Raw genomic sequence first — 17022 nt, 5'->3', positions numbered from 1 at the left:
CAGGCGCTCAGCGGGGAGCCCAGTGTAGCCTCGATATGTCAAGGGGATGATAAGTTTCTCCCCTCTTGAACCTGGCCGGGTTCGTCCACGGGCCGCTGGGAGCCAGTGAGAGTTTTGTCGTGTGTGTGTGTGTGACTTCAGGGGTATGTGTGGCAATATTTTTTAGAGCCAAACGCACTAAAGCCACGCAGAGTCGGGTTTCGCTTTTCTAGTATGACCTCCGCTGTGCCTGAGAAAAGTTTTTTTTTTTTTTTTAACACAATGAGACAACAATAGCAATCACAGTGGCTATCATTCAGTTTTATTCCCATTTGCACTGACAGACAGACAGGTAGATGGAACGTTACCATGGAAACAAACAGTGTGCAAAAGTTGGCAAACTTATGCAACTGAGATTTTATTGAAGTTTTGTTAAGTTTAATTAAACAAGACTTCGTAATGGTGCAAAGTGGTTGGATGGATGTTACAAATTTCATTTATTTCAAATCCTTTGATATTTGAAATAATTGCAAGCTAGTGAAAAAGCCCAAATGTAGTGTTGTTGAATGAATAAATAATCACTGAAAATGTTTGTGTATCAAACTGTTTATCATTAGATGGCAAAACATCATATACACTGGGCCTTGAAAAGTCTTGGAATCCACCTATGCTGTAGGGAGAGCAACAAAACCGCAAAACTATTCACCCTCTTGGATCTTTAACAATATATTAAGGGCACAAGTAGTTTTCTTGAGGAACTACATTCCAAATCTGAACAAATCTGAACAAATCTGAACAATGACAATTGAAGGTTTGTATTATATCAAAACAAAAACAACTGCTTTTGCATTAAAAAAAAAAAAATTATATATATATATATATATATATATATATATATATATATATATATATATATATATATATATATATATATATATATATACAGCAACAATGAGGACAAAAGTCTTGGGAATTAAACTCTTAGACTTAATTTGTGACTGCCACCTGTGTTCAGAGGTCAGACTACAACTGTGTGAAATGTAAGTTATGGCCTTTTCTCACTGAAAGGTTCCAACTCTTGAATCTACGTCGGCCTTGCGCAGCCTGACGTCGAGAGGGCTACCGCTGTGACCTGTGTGCACTATTCCACCTAGTGGTCAAATCGATTAGTGCAAGTCATTTTCAGCACAGAAAACTCAACACTCCCAGTTCACCGGGCTGGATCACACTATTTCTTTGAAATCAATTTATTTTAGAAATAAACAACAACAAACTCAATGGTGATTCGACTTTAGATTCAATTTGATGCAACTCAAAAAATGAGTATGAGCTTTGACATGTATGACAAGGCTGACAGCAGATGAACCTGCTTTAGAGGTGGAGCCAGACCTGCATACTGTAGGATATGTAAATTAAAGGATTAATGCATCTGTTCTGAGAAAATAGAAAAAAAGAGAAAGGTACAAGATTATACACCGCAGAGGGGAAAAAAAGGAAAAGGGGAGGAGGAGAAGGAGGAGAAAAGAAGGAGGGGAAAGAGGAGACAAAAGATTCATGAAAGTTAAGCAATTGTGGACGACAGCAACAGTTGTGAGTACACATTTGTTATGCCTCTTTTTCAATGTGCTTTTCTTTAACAGGATGTGTAACGTTTTGCAGAATATCTTATGTTTGGTTGCTAATACAAAGCCATTTTCTTTTTTTAACCATTTACAACCATAATCTGTGGAGCTCAAATGTTTGGCAGGATGGCCGATGATGGACTTCATTTCACTTGTAACCTCACAGTTGGGGTTACGAGTGAAATTGGCTGCCTGCGCAGAGTTGATGAAGTGGTGCAAAACGGGCACGCATGGAACGACCAGCAGTGCTCCTATCAAATGGTCATCGCGTCAAACGTACGACTGGTGGGGGGGGGGCATCGTCGAGGGCGGAAGAAACTCGAGTTAAAACAAAAACGGCCAGCGTACAGTCGGGAAGCGGTGATAAGTTCAAAGAAACAAGAAAAGCTGTTAAAGAATGTGAGGCTGAAACAGTGAGGGGAGGAGGGCTGCTCTCAAATAGGGCACCAAGAAAAAAAAAAAAAAAAAACGCATTCTTTTGAGAGAACTCACGTCTTGGACTCCAAAGTTGCACTGACACATTATGAGAGGAATGATGCAGGGTGGGAGGGAAAAGGGGAAGGGAGCCGCACCGACTGAGGAGGAGGAGGAGGAGGAGGAGGAGGAGGAGGAGGAGGAAGAGGGAGAAAGAAAACACTTTAACGTGAATATCATGTTATTTTAAACCGTCTTCAAAAAGTTCTTCCACTGGTATTTTATCTTTTTTTTTATACAAGGCCTCAAAGAATACTCTGATTATTCCTCAGCCAACATGACATCAAACTCTCGTCCACACCTTGTCTGTTATCCAAAACATGGCACGGCTCCCTGTGTTTTTAGGCGTGCGCGAGAAAAAAAAAAAAAAAGAAAAAAACCCTCTTGGTGGGAAAACATTACAGCGAGCTGCTGGAACGTCTGGAGCATTTAAACGCCAGCAGATTAAAGGAAACATAAACAGTTTCAAAAAAAGCCCCTCCCCCCCCCAAAAAAAAAAAACACACACACCTCCTGAGCGAGGATATTGAACAGTTCCACTTGTGTGAAATCACCTCCCGACTCCTTTTCCTCTTGGGTTTCCTCTAGCTCGTAAAGCTCGCCCTCTTACCAGTTGAAGGAATGGGCGGCCTTCCAGCGGTGCTGCTCCTCTGCAGTTTCCACGGTACCGCCCGCCAAACAGAACACACAAATCATCCCGTTTCATTACGCTCAAGTCGCCGTGTGTTTGTTTTGGTTTTTTTCTTGCACTGTGAAACACTCCCCTCATGTGGTTTCTGTTCCACAGCACTTGCAGCTGTAGCCCAGGACCAGCAGGCCGGTAATGTTTCTCTCCTCCTCGCAGTGTCACGGTAGCCTGGCAGGGCACCTCGCTGCTGTTTTCATTCCCCATTTCTGATTGTGCTCTCTGCTTTCTAGTGACCACGCTGGGCCCTGCAGGGACTCTGCCAGCCAGTGAGTGACACTCCCAGGTCCACCTTTGACCCAGTTGGTGTCCGGGCCCGGGCTGGACGGAACTGACCCGCTTGTGTCTCTTGTGTTGCTGTGCAGACTGCAGGGAGGAGATGTATCCCTGCACCAGGATGTACTCAGTCCACAGGCCCATCAAGCAGTGTGTCGGCGCTCTGTGTTTCTACAGGTGATGCCGAGGCGGTGCACTGACTTTTACGGGCTCTGCAGTAAAACGGTGCACATGATGTGCACCGTGACCGCTTCTTGGAAAGACAAGAGCGTTGAGGAGATCAGAGGAGGGAAAAACACCCAGAGCTGCTCACAATTATGTCCCCTAATAGTAAAAGCCCCTGGTAATATACTGTAAATACCCAAACAACTTTTCTCAGTGGTTGTTTTTTTTCTGACTGAATGAAGCAGAAGCTCAAATCTGAGCCACACACTTTTATCAGCACTGCAGGAGTTTGTGCCGATCAAAGCGCAGCTGCTCATTGATCTCCTGCCGTCGTCACTTCTGCTTTTTGAAATGATGCTGAAACCTGATTGGTGCAGCACTTTCTCACCCCCCTCAAATCAACTGTCACTAGGAACTGAGAGAAAGCTTGAATAATAATGAAATCTCTCATGTGAAACAACTAGAACGGTGAAAAAGGGGCCTTCGTGAAAATACAAAGACAAGTTCAATACCTTTTCTACAAAAGTCATCTTGATCCAATCTTGCTATTTCTCAGTAAATTAAACTGACAACAGTCAATACATAACTTTAATATTATGATCACTTAATGTAGTCTTAAACTGTCATTATTAAACAATGCATTTTGATCCAATTTTTAAAGGTCTAGTGTGTAAAAGTTTTAAGGAAGCCCACTTGACAGCGTGTTTAATATTCAGGCCACTGTCAGGCAGCTTCCTTAAAAAATTGTATTACATGATGGCAGCTAACTAGGACCCTTATTGCTCTATGTGTGTATATAGAAATATATGAACCGTTCCAAGGGTAAGAAAACCAAATTACTACTGTTATAATGTCAGTATACACTTTTATTAATGTATTTATGGGCAGGATGTTAAGCTTTTACCATAAAGAAATCCTAAATCAAACCAACTTTTACACACTGGACCTTTAAGTCACTATTTAGAAATGGTTGATTCAGGGAACTACAGTAGTTTTGAGCGCAGCGTGTGTTCCTGTTGCATTCAAGTCAGACACTTTATCATTTGCCTTCTTGATTCTAATGAGGCTCTTCTCACTGTGCCGCAGCCTCCCTCGCGTCTACGTCATCAACAAGGAGATCTGCATGCGGACGGTGTGCAAGCAGGACGAGTACCGCAAAGGTGAGACGCTTCATAAAAAGAACACCATCACCACGACCATGTTGATGATGATGATGTCGCCGTGGGCGTAACAAACTACGTCTACTCTCTGTCTGCAGCCGAGCTGTGCAGGGAGCTGTCCGGGTGGCCCAGACGTGCGCAGAGGTCAACCAATGGGAAGCGCTGCAGCAACCTCCGTAGCAACCGCAAAACTTGGGCAAACATGGCCTGAGGGTGATCCGGTGCGGAGACCCGGGGAACCGGTGAGGCGGCGTCTCCATAGAAAACCGACCGGAACACCATAAATTCAGCACTGGGAGTGGGGGGTGGGGGGGTGGGGGAGGTTAAGGGGGTGCTCCTGGTTTCCCGCTCGCCAAACTACGCACAAGCGTGCTGAGTCATATCTCTGTGTGTGTATTAGTCTCTTTCTCTTTGTGAACAGCGGAGGGGGGGTGCGTCCTGGCTGACGGCAGACGGAGCCTCTCGCTGTTTACGGCCCATTTAAAGGTGTATAAGCAGCACTGAGTCATTTCGTCGTACAAAGAAAAGACCCACTGCGTGTCGGACGGTCCAGTCCGCCGTCACGTGCACTATTGTATCCAAGAAATAAAAGCCACGTTTGTTCACAGGTTTGTTTATTTGGTCAGTTTTTGTTTTGCTTTTTTATTATATTTATATGTGTGATTTTCTTTTTTTTTTTTACATTTGGAGAAGGGAACAATAGATGGAAGATACAGTTACTGACTGATAACTTTTGTTGTTTTTTTTCCTTTGCATATTCATTTCCATATAAGTCTCCACGCACACGCGCGCACACAGCTGGATGACAAGCAATCAGGTGGAGGGAGGGACAAACAAATATCCAACTCAAAACGACATCGGCGACGACGACACGCAGACAAACGATAGGAATTTTGCTTTTACGCTCACACAAGTCCCCCCCCCCCCCCATCCGCGCTCTCTCTCTCCGCCATCACGCCACTTCAAACGTCACTACGCATGCAGAGAAATCAGTGCAACACAATCAGCCACTCGGCACACTACAGTACCACGAGATAATAATCATAATAATAATAATAATAATAAACACAGGTCGGTTTGAGTCCCGCCGGCGGAATGATGGCTAAGTTTTAGGGTTCACAGTTAAACTTGGGTTTTCATTGGCCGTTCAGCAGTTTGTGCCAGGACAGCGGGACCGGGGTCAGGCTAAGTCCCGGTGCGGGTCAAAGGTCGCTGAGTCAGCGCCTACAGCCTGAGCAGCAGCTGTGCTGAGCAGAAATGAGAAAATGTGGCGGAAATTACGTCCGTTTCGCTCTGAGACAAAGACAAAAAGCACTTAGCGTCCTCCAACTCCTCCTCCTCCTCCTCTTCCTCCTCCCAGCATCCGACGCTCCCGACCTGACAGGCCTCTAAACGCGACACTCGCCCTCCGTAACGTCCCGACAGCCTGACAGCATATCAGCTGCAGCCTCTTTCAAGTAAATCACATTTCATGGCAAAAAAAAAAAAAAAAAAAAATGTAACGAGACGACCAAAACGGTCTCGATGCTGAATGGAGACTTGAACGCATTCGTCACTCCAGTCAGTCCCACTGCCAGGAAATATTATAAGTTAGCGCACGGACAGGTGACAACACTCATGACGAATAAATACAACCTACCTACTGACAATATGTACATTTTAAATAAGTTATTCTCTGTACAATACAATAAATTTGATAATTCCTATGTTTAATTGGATTTAGTCGTTAGACGTCTCCCTCGGTCATATTCCTGTGGTGTTTGCTGGGGACGTGGACAAGAGAAGGTTCAAGAGCTTAAGATGAAGACCCAGACATGAAAATAAAAGATGCACAAAAAGAAAAAAAGGGGCAAGAGCGAGAAAGTTGGCTAATATTAAATAACTGAGAGGCGGGGGTGGGGGAGGGGAGGGGAGGAGGGGGTGTGAGAGTGGTTACCCTGCTTGGCAGGGAGAGATAATGGGACCCCAGAACGGGGAACAGAATGACGCAGAAAGCGCTGCATAAATTTAACAGAGACAGAAGAGGGAGCGGGAGGAGGGAGGGGGTGGGTGGGGGTCAGAGGGGGGAGGGAGTCTCCCTTCACTTTGAAGACACGGGGTCAAAGTCTCCCCACAGGTCCGAGCTGGCGGCGGTGGTGGAGGAGGCCGGAGCCGCTGAGTTGGAGTTAGTGGCGTCCAGGTCCACCAAAGAGCCTGCAGACAAAACAAGATATACATGATGAATTTTGAAAAGGGGGCGTGTAAAATATATCACGCAGATATACAGATCAGTCACTCCTTCCTTGTGGGGCTTAAATTCTATTCAGTCAAGTGGACACTGTCAGGAACACAAGAGACAATGAAGGTACGAGCCTCTCTGACAGCTAGGATACGACTCAAAGTTAGTAGAGGAGCTAAAAATAAACATACATATATACTGTAGATAGATAGATAGATAGATAGATAGATAGATAGATAGATAGATAGATAGATAACCAATATGAATCCAAATGAATCTATGGCAATATAACCTCCCAACCTTCCCATATCTTGGTCATATTTCTAAGATTTTGAAAAGTGAGTCAAGCAACATTTGGAAAGTTGATCATTTATATATATAAAAAAAAAATAATAATCACACCACTAAACTTAAACACCACTTTAGACTGACGCTGGCGTGACTAATTACGTACCAGTGTCGCTTGCTACTGCCAGTGGTTGCTGCACGGTGCAATTGGTAGTTCTGGATGAGGGGGGCGGAGCCAGCTTGCCACCGGGAGGAGGTGGGAGAAGGCCGAAGCCGCCTGAGCTCTGGGGACGAGACCTGTCCTTCTTCTTTGATTGCTGTCAAAAAAAAAGCAACAAACAAGACTGGAAATCAGCCACTGCCACGGCACAGCAGACACAGCACCCCCCGCTGGCTGGATATGGCACTACATAACATTTGGTTGCCTGCCCAGTGCCCTCTATGCTTGTTGGCTATTCTCTGCTTTACTTTCCTGGTCCTGCTCTAACAAACACACAGAGTTGGACCAGCGAGCTCCTTCAGGCCACGCAAGAGCTGTTGACATTTGTGTGTGTGAAGTGTTGCCATAAAGCAAATATGCTCAGCTGGGCAAGCAACCAAAGCTGCCCAGTCCTATAGCAGGCCAGCCAGGTGCACTGCGTCAACAGCAGGGGAGCGAAAAGTCAACGAATCATAAAAACTGATTTTGAAGCTGTTGATTAATTATAGAAAAAAAAACTACCTATAAGGTGTTAGTAGTGTTAAATGTTTATGAACATGACTTCAAATAATAATCAGGAGGGTCGTAAGATTACCCCAATATTGAGAGTAATGGTCTGCCCCTCTTTAAAGCCCAGGTCCAGTTTGGGAGTGGTATCTGGAGCCTGCGCCTGCTTGGTGAGCTCATCTTCCTGTTTGACCCACCTGGACAGGAAGTGGACGGAAGGACGGGGGCGGGGGAGTGATTTTGTGCAGGAAGGATTAACTATAAACTGGGTAATAAAGTGCAGAGAATCCATTTGCAAGTACAAATAGGCTCAAAAAAGCAACAACTGCCTACTTGAAGTGGTCCTGCAGCGCCACGTTGAAGTCGAAGGCATCTCCTCGGTCTCCGAAGCCGATGCCTATGAAGGCACTGCGACCTGAGAGAGGAGAGACAAAGCAAATCATGCATACGAGTTTGAGTTTCGCCTCTGATAGCACACAGAAATACAGAGGTATATTGCATTCACTTGAGGGGGGGTGATTTTTCAGAATTATCGCGATACTCCGACTTCCCGTGAGAAAACTGTCAACCTGCAAGAGACTCTGCGTGGATCTATGCTGGTGACTCGTGCTACTGCCTCGCACGTGCCCCATCTTCAACTTTCTACCGTTGGGTCACCACATAGCCAGCCTCAGTGCATTTCAAATGCATCATCTTGTATCCATGGTACATGCCATATATGTCCAACTGATTCTGGAGGAACATCACTATGTCGAGGAGATCTGAATGAGTTTTCCTTCTGAACAACCGCAAAGTCTTCAGATGCCTGAGTAAAGTCGACAAACTAACATCTACGTGATTTAAAGACAGGACTATCTCCCAGTGTTTTAAACCCAGGTTTAAGTAAAAATTAATTAAACTAAACAAGCTACCCATGTTTGCTTCCATTGAATCCAGCTCTCCATAAAGGGTTGTTTGAGATGCTCTCTAAACTCGGGAAAAAGATTAGTCCGAAAAACAGAAAAGATAATTATTCTGAAAAAAACACTGGGAAAAAAATACTCAGAAATTAGAACATAAAAATAAATGACCCCCAAAAAACAGAGGATTTTTTTTCCAAGTGGATGCAATACGCTTCTGTACAGAAACAATAATGTGTTGATGCCAATTTAGTTTCCAAGATTTAGTCTAAAAAATAATGTCGCCTTTCCGCTCTGACTCATCCCTCGGACCAACAAAACATTTATGGTTTCGCAAGTTTACTCACCGTTGTCGTCCTGGATGCGCAGCACGAAGTAGCGGCTGGAGTCACTCACTGTTTCCACCGCGATGCCGGGGAACTCGTCCACGGGGGCCTGGGCAAACAGCTCCCCTGTACAATGGCGAAGAAAACAGGCCTTTTGTTACGTGGCGTCATTGACAGAGGGCCAGCTGGACGTCACAGGCACCGTGTTTATTCTGCTTTGAGTGCAAAGCAAATCAAATTAAAAAGCAGATCGAGTTGCAGAGAATGAGAAGAATGCAGGTCATAAATATTATGTTTCTTCACTTCCCTATTTTTCCTCCCAGACTCGTGTGATGCTGCTGTACAGGTTTACATATCCACAAAACTGTCCAGACAAACAGCGTAATTAGCCTTCTGTTATCAGCCTGCACTTAAAAAACTAGTTTAGTCTCAGGCCTTAAAGCAAGGTAGCCGCAAGGCATTCTCGTAGGATCCAACAACCATATGGGATGAAGGTGTCAGGTTATCACTGCCCATTGTGACATCACAGTGGGCAGAATTCCTAAACAGTGCGTATTAGCTAACGTTTTTCAAAAAGTGAAGAAAGCAAAAAAGCAAAGGACTGGCTTGAGTTGACTGACGACCTATTAATGCTACCACAAGTGAATTTTGAATCATAGGAGAAGTCAAAGATGGCCGTTAGTATTCTGATCGGGTCATTCGCATGAGTACAAGATGTATGTTTCAAAATAAAACGCCTGCAAGGACACGGAGCAGCTCACTTTGGAAAAGATGGCTATCACAGATGGGAAGTGTGGGCGATTAAACAGACAGACAAACGGCGCCGTGTGACACAATTTACGGCCGCGCTCGGGCCAATCAGCAGCCACGTCCTGCCTCACCGGACACTCGGTCTTCCAGCTTGATGTAGGCCACCTTGCCCCGCGCAGTCAGCCGCATGCGACCCGTCCAGTCGGGCGAGTCCAGCTTCCAGTCGGCCGCCCTGGGAACCAGAACACACTGTGTCAGGACACACGGTGAGACACAGTGAGCACGTTCATTAGGAGGAAGAGGAGGATGAGGATGAGAAGTAGCGCTGAAGACACAGGAAGGCTGAGCACGTGTGAGTCTTTGCCCGACACCTAAGGCTGAAATATTACATCATCAGCCTCCGCTGCTGGATTTACATACTGTACACACGGAGGGGGGAGGACCAGTGGACGGCGTGCTGCTGTTTGACCGCTGTGGCGTCCACACAGACGCTGCAGCAGTGTGCCAGGGGCCACTGAGGGCTGGCAAAACAAAACTCAGCATGATGTCACCATCATATCTGTCAATTTGATGGCTTTACAGACACCTCGTCTGTGCTCAGCTTCAGCAGACTTGGCTAGCAGAGGTCAGACAGGCTCCATCCAAACGCAGTGACCGAGCCAGTGAGGGAGGAGAGGAGGAGGAGGAGGGAAGGAGGGCGTTTTAAGGTAGCAAGCATTATTTACACCCTCGATGTAAACACAAGGGCGGTCAGGGGTTAATCCTGCCTGGCTTCCGCGCGCTCAGCAGGGGTAGTTACGCTAGTTATTATTAAGCTAGCATTGTTTCTCCGCCTCCTCCTTCTCATGATGACCTTGTAAACACAAACACGAGGTGTCGCGACTCGACTCGACGGCTGTCCGATAATGGGGGCTGGTCTGCGGGTCGTCGAGGCAACGGATCCCCGTCTGCTCCCCCAGCGGACGCTGGGCCGGGGAACACCCACCCCACCCTCACCAGCATCACCAGCAGCAGCATCAGCATCGTCAACATCATCATCATCGGGCTCCCGCACTCACCTGACCGCCCGGTTGGACGTTCTCGGCGGGATCCGGTAGACGTTGACTTCGGGCTTGACACACAGCACCGACTCGTAATCGGACTGACCCTCGGTCGCCATCTTGATTCGTGCCGTGCAACACGACGCCGCTACGGCCGCTGCTGCTGCTGCTGCTGCACGCTGGTGGTGGTGGTGACGGTGAGCGGCGGATCCATGCGGCGCAAGCGGCGGCGTGACCGTAACGCACGGTGTGTTCGCGCACTTGCTCACTCACTCACTCACTCACTCATACATTGTGCAGCAGCACCGGTCCGACGCTGCGTGATCAAAGGTGCATTCTGTCATAAAAGTCAATTTAGTGGCGAAAGATGCTTCACACCCGTCGTTTCTAAAGTGAGGAAAATATCCGAGTGACGTCACCTGATCGATTTGGCTGATACTTTTTTCACACCGGAAGTTGTGGAAATGCACTCAAAACGTTTGACTTTTGACTATTGCTATTGTATTTCTGCAATATATTACCCAGCGGTACAGAACCATACCGGATATATTAACGGGACACAAATTAAAAAAATGAAATTAACTACTACTACTACTACTACTACTACTACTACTAATAATAATAATAATAATAATAATAATAATAATAATAATAATAATAATAATAATAATGAATGAATGAATGAACCTGAACAATTCCTTGATTAAACATAATCATTCCATAATCAAGCAAAATCCATAAGATTGAAATTGGATTTGGATTTGGATTGAAATTCCAAAACCACACCAAAATTCTTTCTGTCCTTTCCATGGCTCAGTGAGTTATTATTTAATTATCCTATCCAAGGACGATTCTTTTCCACTTTAACCCTTATTCACTCAATAACTAAACCACTAAACCAAACTTACTGAAAAAGATAGTATCTTAAGATTTCCAGTTGACTACTGGATGGTTTCAGTTACACAAACACAGACACCATATGTGTTACATTTTATTTCACGTGAAGTTAATGCTGAAGAAAGTGGAAGCAGCGTCTACCTAATGTCTCAAGCCTTGCTGCAGGTTGACATTTGTTTTCACAGCTTTTCTCTTTTTTTCTCAGGTACGCAGCTGTAGTGGACAAACAATGGACAAATACCAGCATGCATTTTTCTCGACAGACGTAGTTAGGAGGTCATAGTGAAAGAAGAGGAAGGAGGAACAGAAGAGGCCACAGGGACGTTTTATAACCCAAGGAGTTTAAAGGCGTCACGCAAGTCGTCTGTTTCACATTCCTGAAAAGCAAAGAAAAATAGGCATCGCAGTTATGATGGTCAATTCAGAAAATAATGAAAGAAAATGTTTTTTTCAACTCTTACCTGGAGAATGCGGTTGAGTTTTCTGGTGAGGCGTACAGAGTTTCGATGCAGCTCCTCCCAGGCCTTGAATTTGCTCTTATTATGAGCCACAAACGTTTGCCAGCAATAGAAAAAGTCTGCAAAAAGTGAAGCAAAAAATGAGTCACACTGACATCCAGAGAGACCCTTTAATGATTAAAAAAAAAAAAAAAAAAAAAAAGCCCAGAACGCTTTTTAGATGCAATCGGTCGCTCATTCATTTCAAGCCGCCTACTACTGTCTGCATTTATGCAGATTCCCCCGTTCACCTTTGTAGGTCATGACCGTGAGCTGCACGCCTGCCCTGGTCAGCATGCGCAGGCCCTCTCTCTCGCGGCTGTCCTCCATGTCGCAGAAGTAAAGGCGAGACACGAAGATCCTGAGCCGAAGGTTGGGCATCCTGCTGAGGAACTGGCTCAGCCTAATGGAGCAGTTGACGCAGGGAGACCAGGAGCAGAACCAGGTGATGGAGTAGCTCAGCCTCCTGTCGTCGTCGCCTCCACACCCCCACAGACCCGGGCACAGTGCTTCGATGTAGCGCAGGAAGAGCAGCTAAAGAACCGAAGCAGATGCACAGAATAGTTCAGAGCATTTTTTCTTCATTTTGGTTTTGTAGCCCAGCAGCCCCACTCAGCTCACCTCCACATGGCAGCCGCTGCGATTGCGAAGGTGTCCAAAGTCAAAAGTCAGAGTGTCTGGCCCGACTCTCCTCTTCACCACAAAGCACAGGTATGTTTCATGTCGGCCCCTGGCCCAGCGCACATTCTTGTAATGGTATATGAATTTTTTTTTGGGCAGAAGCACACTGAGACAGAGAAGACACTCATATTAAGGAGAGACTGAGAGCCCGACTGCAGTAGATCAAGCAGTAGCTTACCGGCACAAACGCTTTTCATTCTCACTGAAACCCTTCAATTATTAGTCAATGTCTAATCGACCATCATAATGTCATTTGCAATAGTGTCGCTGCTGTGTTTTTTTCTTTTTAAATAAACAGTCATATTTGTATGCAGCAGCGTCATTTTATGCTGAGAAAAGTCCAAGAGAGTTCTGTTGACGGAGCTCAGAAGCTCGACTTTTAAACAAAGTCTTTTTTCAGATGACTCATAATTTACTTGTGGTTTTAATCCATAAGGTCAGCACAGTAAACTCATGTAAAACCTGTGGTTAACCAAATATGAGTGGTGGCCAGTCAGACCTGGAGCAACCCTCACTGCTTTTTCTTTCTCTTGGTTTCAGAACTTTCAGCAAAACACGTGGACAAACGCTTGAAAAGTGTCGGAATATTAGCGTCTTGTAAGAAGGAATGCAGGAAAACCATCGCACATTTTCATGTAGAGGAAAAAAGAAATGCCATGTTGCCGCTCACCTGTCTAGCTTTGTGATCATTTTCGAAAAGCGCGCTTTGCTTTGTCACCTTGCGCTCATGGGTAATGAATGAAGGTGAATGAGAAAGAGCGAAAGTGTCAGCATCCGTGTGTTGGGAGGGTTAACTGAGGGGAACTGAGAGTATATACCTCTAAACGTAAACATCCCGCATAGACTAGAGCTGCCCTCTGATTGGATGGGGAGACTTTTCAAACCATTGTAGGGGGGTGTCATGCAAACAAACAGTGCGGCTAGAATGTATTGTGACAGAGAAAGAAAAAAACTTTAAATAAGCTACAAATTAGTCAATCGGTTGTTGTAAATATTGTGTTCTTTGTGCGTTTCGTACGTCAGAGCCCATCATGGCCAGGAGACAAAGAAGGGGGAAATTAGAGAACACACGTTTGCACAAAGCATCCTGCAGTGACCACGAATGCTTTTGTGTTTGCTTTTGACGTGAATCGTAACCTTTGGAGTTTTCCCACAAGCGTCAGTGAACTGAGCCAATTATCCCAGAAATTTCCAAACACCGTGTGCTGTAGACTCATCCGCTGGTTTTCTCTGCGCAGACCATTAATTACCAAATTCCAGATCACCTTCGTTCCTCCACTTACAAGTCGGGGAGCCGCCGACCGCAGCTGATATTTAGTCTCTCCACCTCCGCCGTCACCCGACCTCCGTCGGAGGCAGGGATTCCCAGACCTTGGAGGGTCTGATACCGGCTTTGATGGCTAATCTGGGATTTCCCAAACTGTGTCAGGCTGGCAGCGAAAACAACAATCGACCTCCCTCCCGCTGCAGCGGCGGCCGGCTTGACCGCAGTTGTGTGGATGAATCTCACTCACGGGCCCTTTGAACTCTCAGCCGCCGCCGCCGCTACGCGTCCTGTTGTATTATTCCATTCCCATCCCTCTTTTTTCCTTCTTTCTCCTTCGCTTTCGGCTGTGCCCGTGACCCGTTTTGCTCGCTTGGTGGCAGTGCACGCAGGCGCCCTGCTTTCCCATGACTCCCCTCACCCTCCTGTGCACTCTGCGGTTTGGGGAATTCACCGTTTCCCATGGTGGCTGTTTTTGGAGCTCATCTGTGCACGCACCCACGTGTGCGCGCACGTTTGTGTGCATGTGTGTGTGTGTGTGCGCATAGGCCATATGTACCGATGTGGCCCTGAGCGGAGTCTATACGCTGTACGTCATCTGGAACAAATTTATTTAATTTATCCCTTTGATGGTGCTGCACCCCCCAAATTTAGAGGCTTTTTTTTTTTTCACGCGTCCGAACGCATCGTGTTGCACTAGTGTGACGGCGCACGGAGGTCGCTGCACACATACGATCGTGTGTGCATGTGTCTTTTCTTGACTTTGAGACGCCGATCAGATGCCAAATATAAAAGTAACCACTTCCCACCCAGCAACTCCGGGTTCGACCGCAGCTGACCAAGGTCATCTCGCAGTCACACATGAACGCTCACGTGCACAACGCTCGCGCCTTTGCGCACGTGCATGCGCGTGTGTTCTGTGTGCACGTTGAATCGAGTAAGTACAGTATGGCCAGACTCGGCTGTGCATCGTAGCCGTAGTCAGAGGGGAGAAAGCGGGTGTAGGAAACGCCAAGTCATACTTTCCGGAAACCCACCCGCCCACACCCTTGCACACACGCGCGCACACTCACACACAGCCGTACCGTGCAGACGCACATGACCACAGTCGCAAACAGACTTTCTTTCCAGTGCGTGAACTCACATCTGTTTCCTGGCGACAATAATAGCGACACATCGGGAGGTTAGAGGCCCCAGCTAGCAGGTGTCTACAGCCATGAGAGACATTAACAAGCTGGTAATGACCGAAAAGTGTCACCGGCGGAATTACAGCAGTCAAAAAAAGGTGTGACGGCCTGACCACACACTGAGTGGTGCAAGCGGCAACAGTATTTTTTTTTTTACTTCTGCTGCAGCTTTCGCCTTGATTATCTGTCGATGTACAAGGTTGTGTTTTATTTGCGGTTGCAGAGTGTTTGGTGTCAGTCATTGAGCGGTGTTCGTATTTTTCCAGGCTGTGCTGGAGAGCATCCACAGAAACAGCTCTCCAGCGAGAATTAAATGTCTTTCTCTGATCCAGTCAAGCACGAAGTTGATGGTTTGGACTAAAAATCTAACACAAATCCTCACACTAAAGTTTTAATGTTCAGTTCAGTTGCACAGTATGGCCTTTCACTGTCTTTTCACTGAAAGTAAGAAGGAATTTGTTCAAAACTGAACTTGTGCGCACCTCAGTTAGAAATCTTAAACAGTTCCTATTGAGCCTCTAATGGTTCTGCAATAGATGGTTGTGCAGTTGAGCAAGTTGGGAAATGCACAAAGGAGGGGCAGTGAATATATGGGTCGAAGGATGTCCCGACTGAGAGAAGAGGAGAATTCTGAATGTGGAAAAAGGAGGACATGAAGTTGGTTGTTGTGAGAGACGAGAAAGCAGGGGGTGGAAGCAGATGACTGGCTGTAGCTGCAACCCTGCAAGGAACCTGGCCAGTGGAAAAGAAGCATTGGGCAATAGTGGGTTGCACAGTAGTGACGGACACTCTGTTTATGCAGCAAAACTGTTTTTATACCGATCCTGCTGTGCCTTTGGGTGCCTTATCAGTGGTTTTTGGGCCATTATTCATTACTCAGTGGATGTTGATGCACTTTATCTGTGCATTCATATGTTCATGTTCACAAGATCGAATTAAAGGTGAACTTCAACTTTCCGTACAATAAAGGGCAACTGTCTATAAATCATGGGTGAGCTCTTTGACACACACAGGCAGACACATACGCACACACAGACAGACACACACACTGACAGCCAGCAAACATCCTGTGGTGTTTATCCACCACCCACACACGCACACTGATGCTGCGCTGACACCCGCTGAGGCTACAAGTGTGATGAGCTGCGCAGTGAGAATGAGGTGCTGCTAACCATATTCAGGTTAGCCTCAGACTGAGGCTGTGTGCATTTCCCCTCTCACTCAAACAAACTGTCAGTCACCTGCAAACCGCAGGCAGCTCATGTCAGAATAGCAGGTGATGAAGTGCTGCTGTGTGCTGTGTGCTGTGCGCCGTGCGACCACAGCACGAAAGACACGACCGAAAGCGGTGCACAATTAGCTGAGCAGTTTACCAAAAGTCAATTGATGTCATGGCATCCAGACACGATGGCGCTGCTGCCGGACAGCAGGAACTTGGTCCTCCCACAGTCCAACCATACCATACCAACCACCCAACCCTGTGAGCACGATAGGCACTATTAGACTTATATGCAAGTAAATGCATGATGCACGCTGGTTTCACGTGAGGAAGCTTACAGTTTTTTCGTAATACTCTGATCTTTCATTAAAATGCGTAGTGATGGAGAACCTAATGAACAAGTAGGTCAATTCTGTACTTCTATTTCTTGCTTATGTTTCACAAAGCATGGGCTGAAACACACAGCTCTGGTAATTAGCCCTTTGGGATGTCATAAAAGAACCACTGATACCTCCACTAGTGTGTAGTAACAACACCCTAAGCCAGGAATCTACTCTGCTCTATAGACTGCCCTGTTTTTGACCACTTTCAAACGTGGAAGGGCCAACAATGCAAAAGCAGCATTTCTTTTTTGCAGTAGGCTGTAAACAGAGGGCTAAATATGCTGCTTCTTGGAGTTTTGGAGAGTC

General features: G+C 46.1%; 3 protein-coding genes and 1 long non-coding RNA gene across 4 annotated transcripts; 2 read left to right on the top strand and 2 right to left on the bottom strand.

The window, feature by feature from the left end:
* Positions 1–1459: 1459 nt before the first annotated feature.
* Positions 1460–4969, top strand: mfap5 (microfibril associated protein 5). Its single transcript, XM_076040954.1, has 7 exons — positions 1460–1569; positions 2664–2739; positions 2863–2895; positions 2994–3029; positions 3126–3213; positions 4288–4361; positions 4460–4969. The coding sequence occupies exons 1-7, from the start codon at positions 1534–1536 to the stop codon at positions 4570–4572; spliced, it is 456 nt and encodes a 151-aa protein (XP_075897069.1). The 5' UTR covers positions 1460–1533; the 3' UTR covers positions 4573–4969.
* LOC142898164 (adaptin ear-binding coat-associated protein 1-like) lies at positions 4959–10954 on the bottom strand. Its single transcript, XM_076040952.1, has 7 exons — positions 10607–10954; positions 9680–9780; positions 8820–8924; positions 7907–7988; positions 7662–7770; positions 7034–7184; positions 4959–6554 (listed from the first exon to the last, which is right to left on the bottom strand). The coding sequence occupies exons 1-7, from the start codon at positions 10705–10707 to the stop codon at positions 6442–6444; spliced, it is 762 nt and encodes a 253-aa protein (XP_075897067.1). The 5' UTR covers positions 10708–10954; the 3' UTR covers positions 4959–6441.
* On the top strand, positions 10702–12718 carry LOC142898168 (uncharacterized). The gene is made up of 3 exons (XR_012928544.1): positions 10702–10835; positions 11691–12427; positions 12581–12718. It is a non-coding gene; the product is annotated as an uncharacterized LOC142898168 (long non-coding RNA).
* aicda (activation-induced cytidine deaminase) lies at positions 11726–13489 on the bottom strand. Its single transcript, XM_076040953.1, has 5 exons — positions 13334–13489; positions 12604–12769; positions 12234–12516; positions 11947–12062; positions 11726–11862 (listed from the first exon to the last, which is right to left on the bottom strand). The coding sequence occupies exons 1-5, from the start codon at positions 13351–13353 to the stop codon at positions 11812–11814; spliced, it is 636 nt and encodes a 211-aa protein (XP_075897068.1). The 5' UTR covers positions 13354–13489; the 3' UTR covers positions 11726–11811.
* Positions 13490–17022: the final 3533 nt, after the last annotated feature.

This window comes from Nelusetta ayraudi, unplaced genomic scaffold, assembly GCF_046127955.1.
Source record: "Nelusetta ayraudi isolate G7.1 ecotype Tasmania unplaced genomic scaffold, CSIRO-AGI_Nayr_v1 ptg000063l, whole genome shotgun sequence".
NCBI lineage: Eukaryota > Metazoa > Chordata > Actinopteri > Tetraodontiformes > Monacanthidae > Nelusetta > Nelusetta ayraudi.
This window is presented reverse-complemented; position numbering and strand designations above follow the sequence as displayed.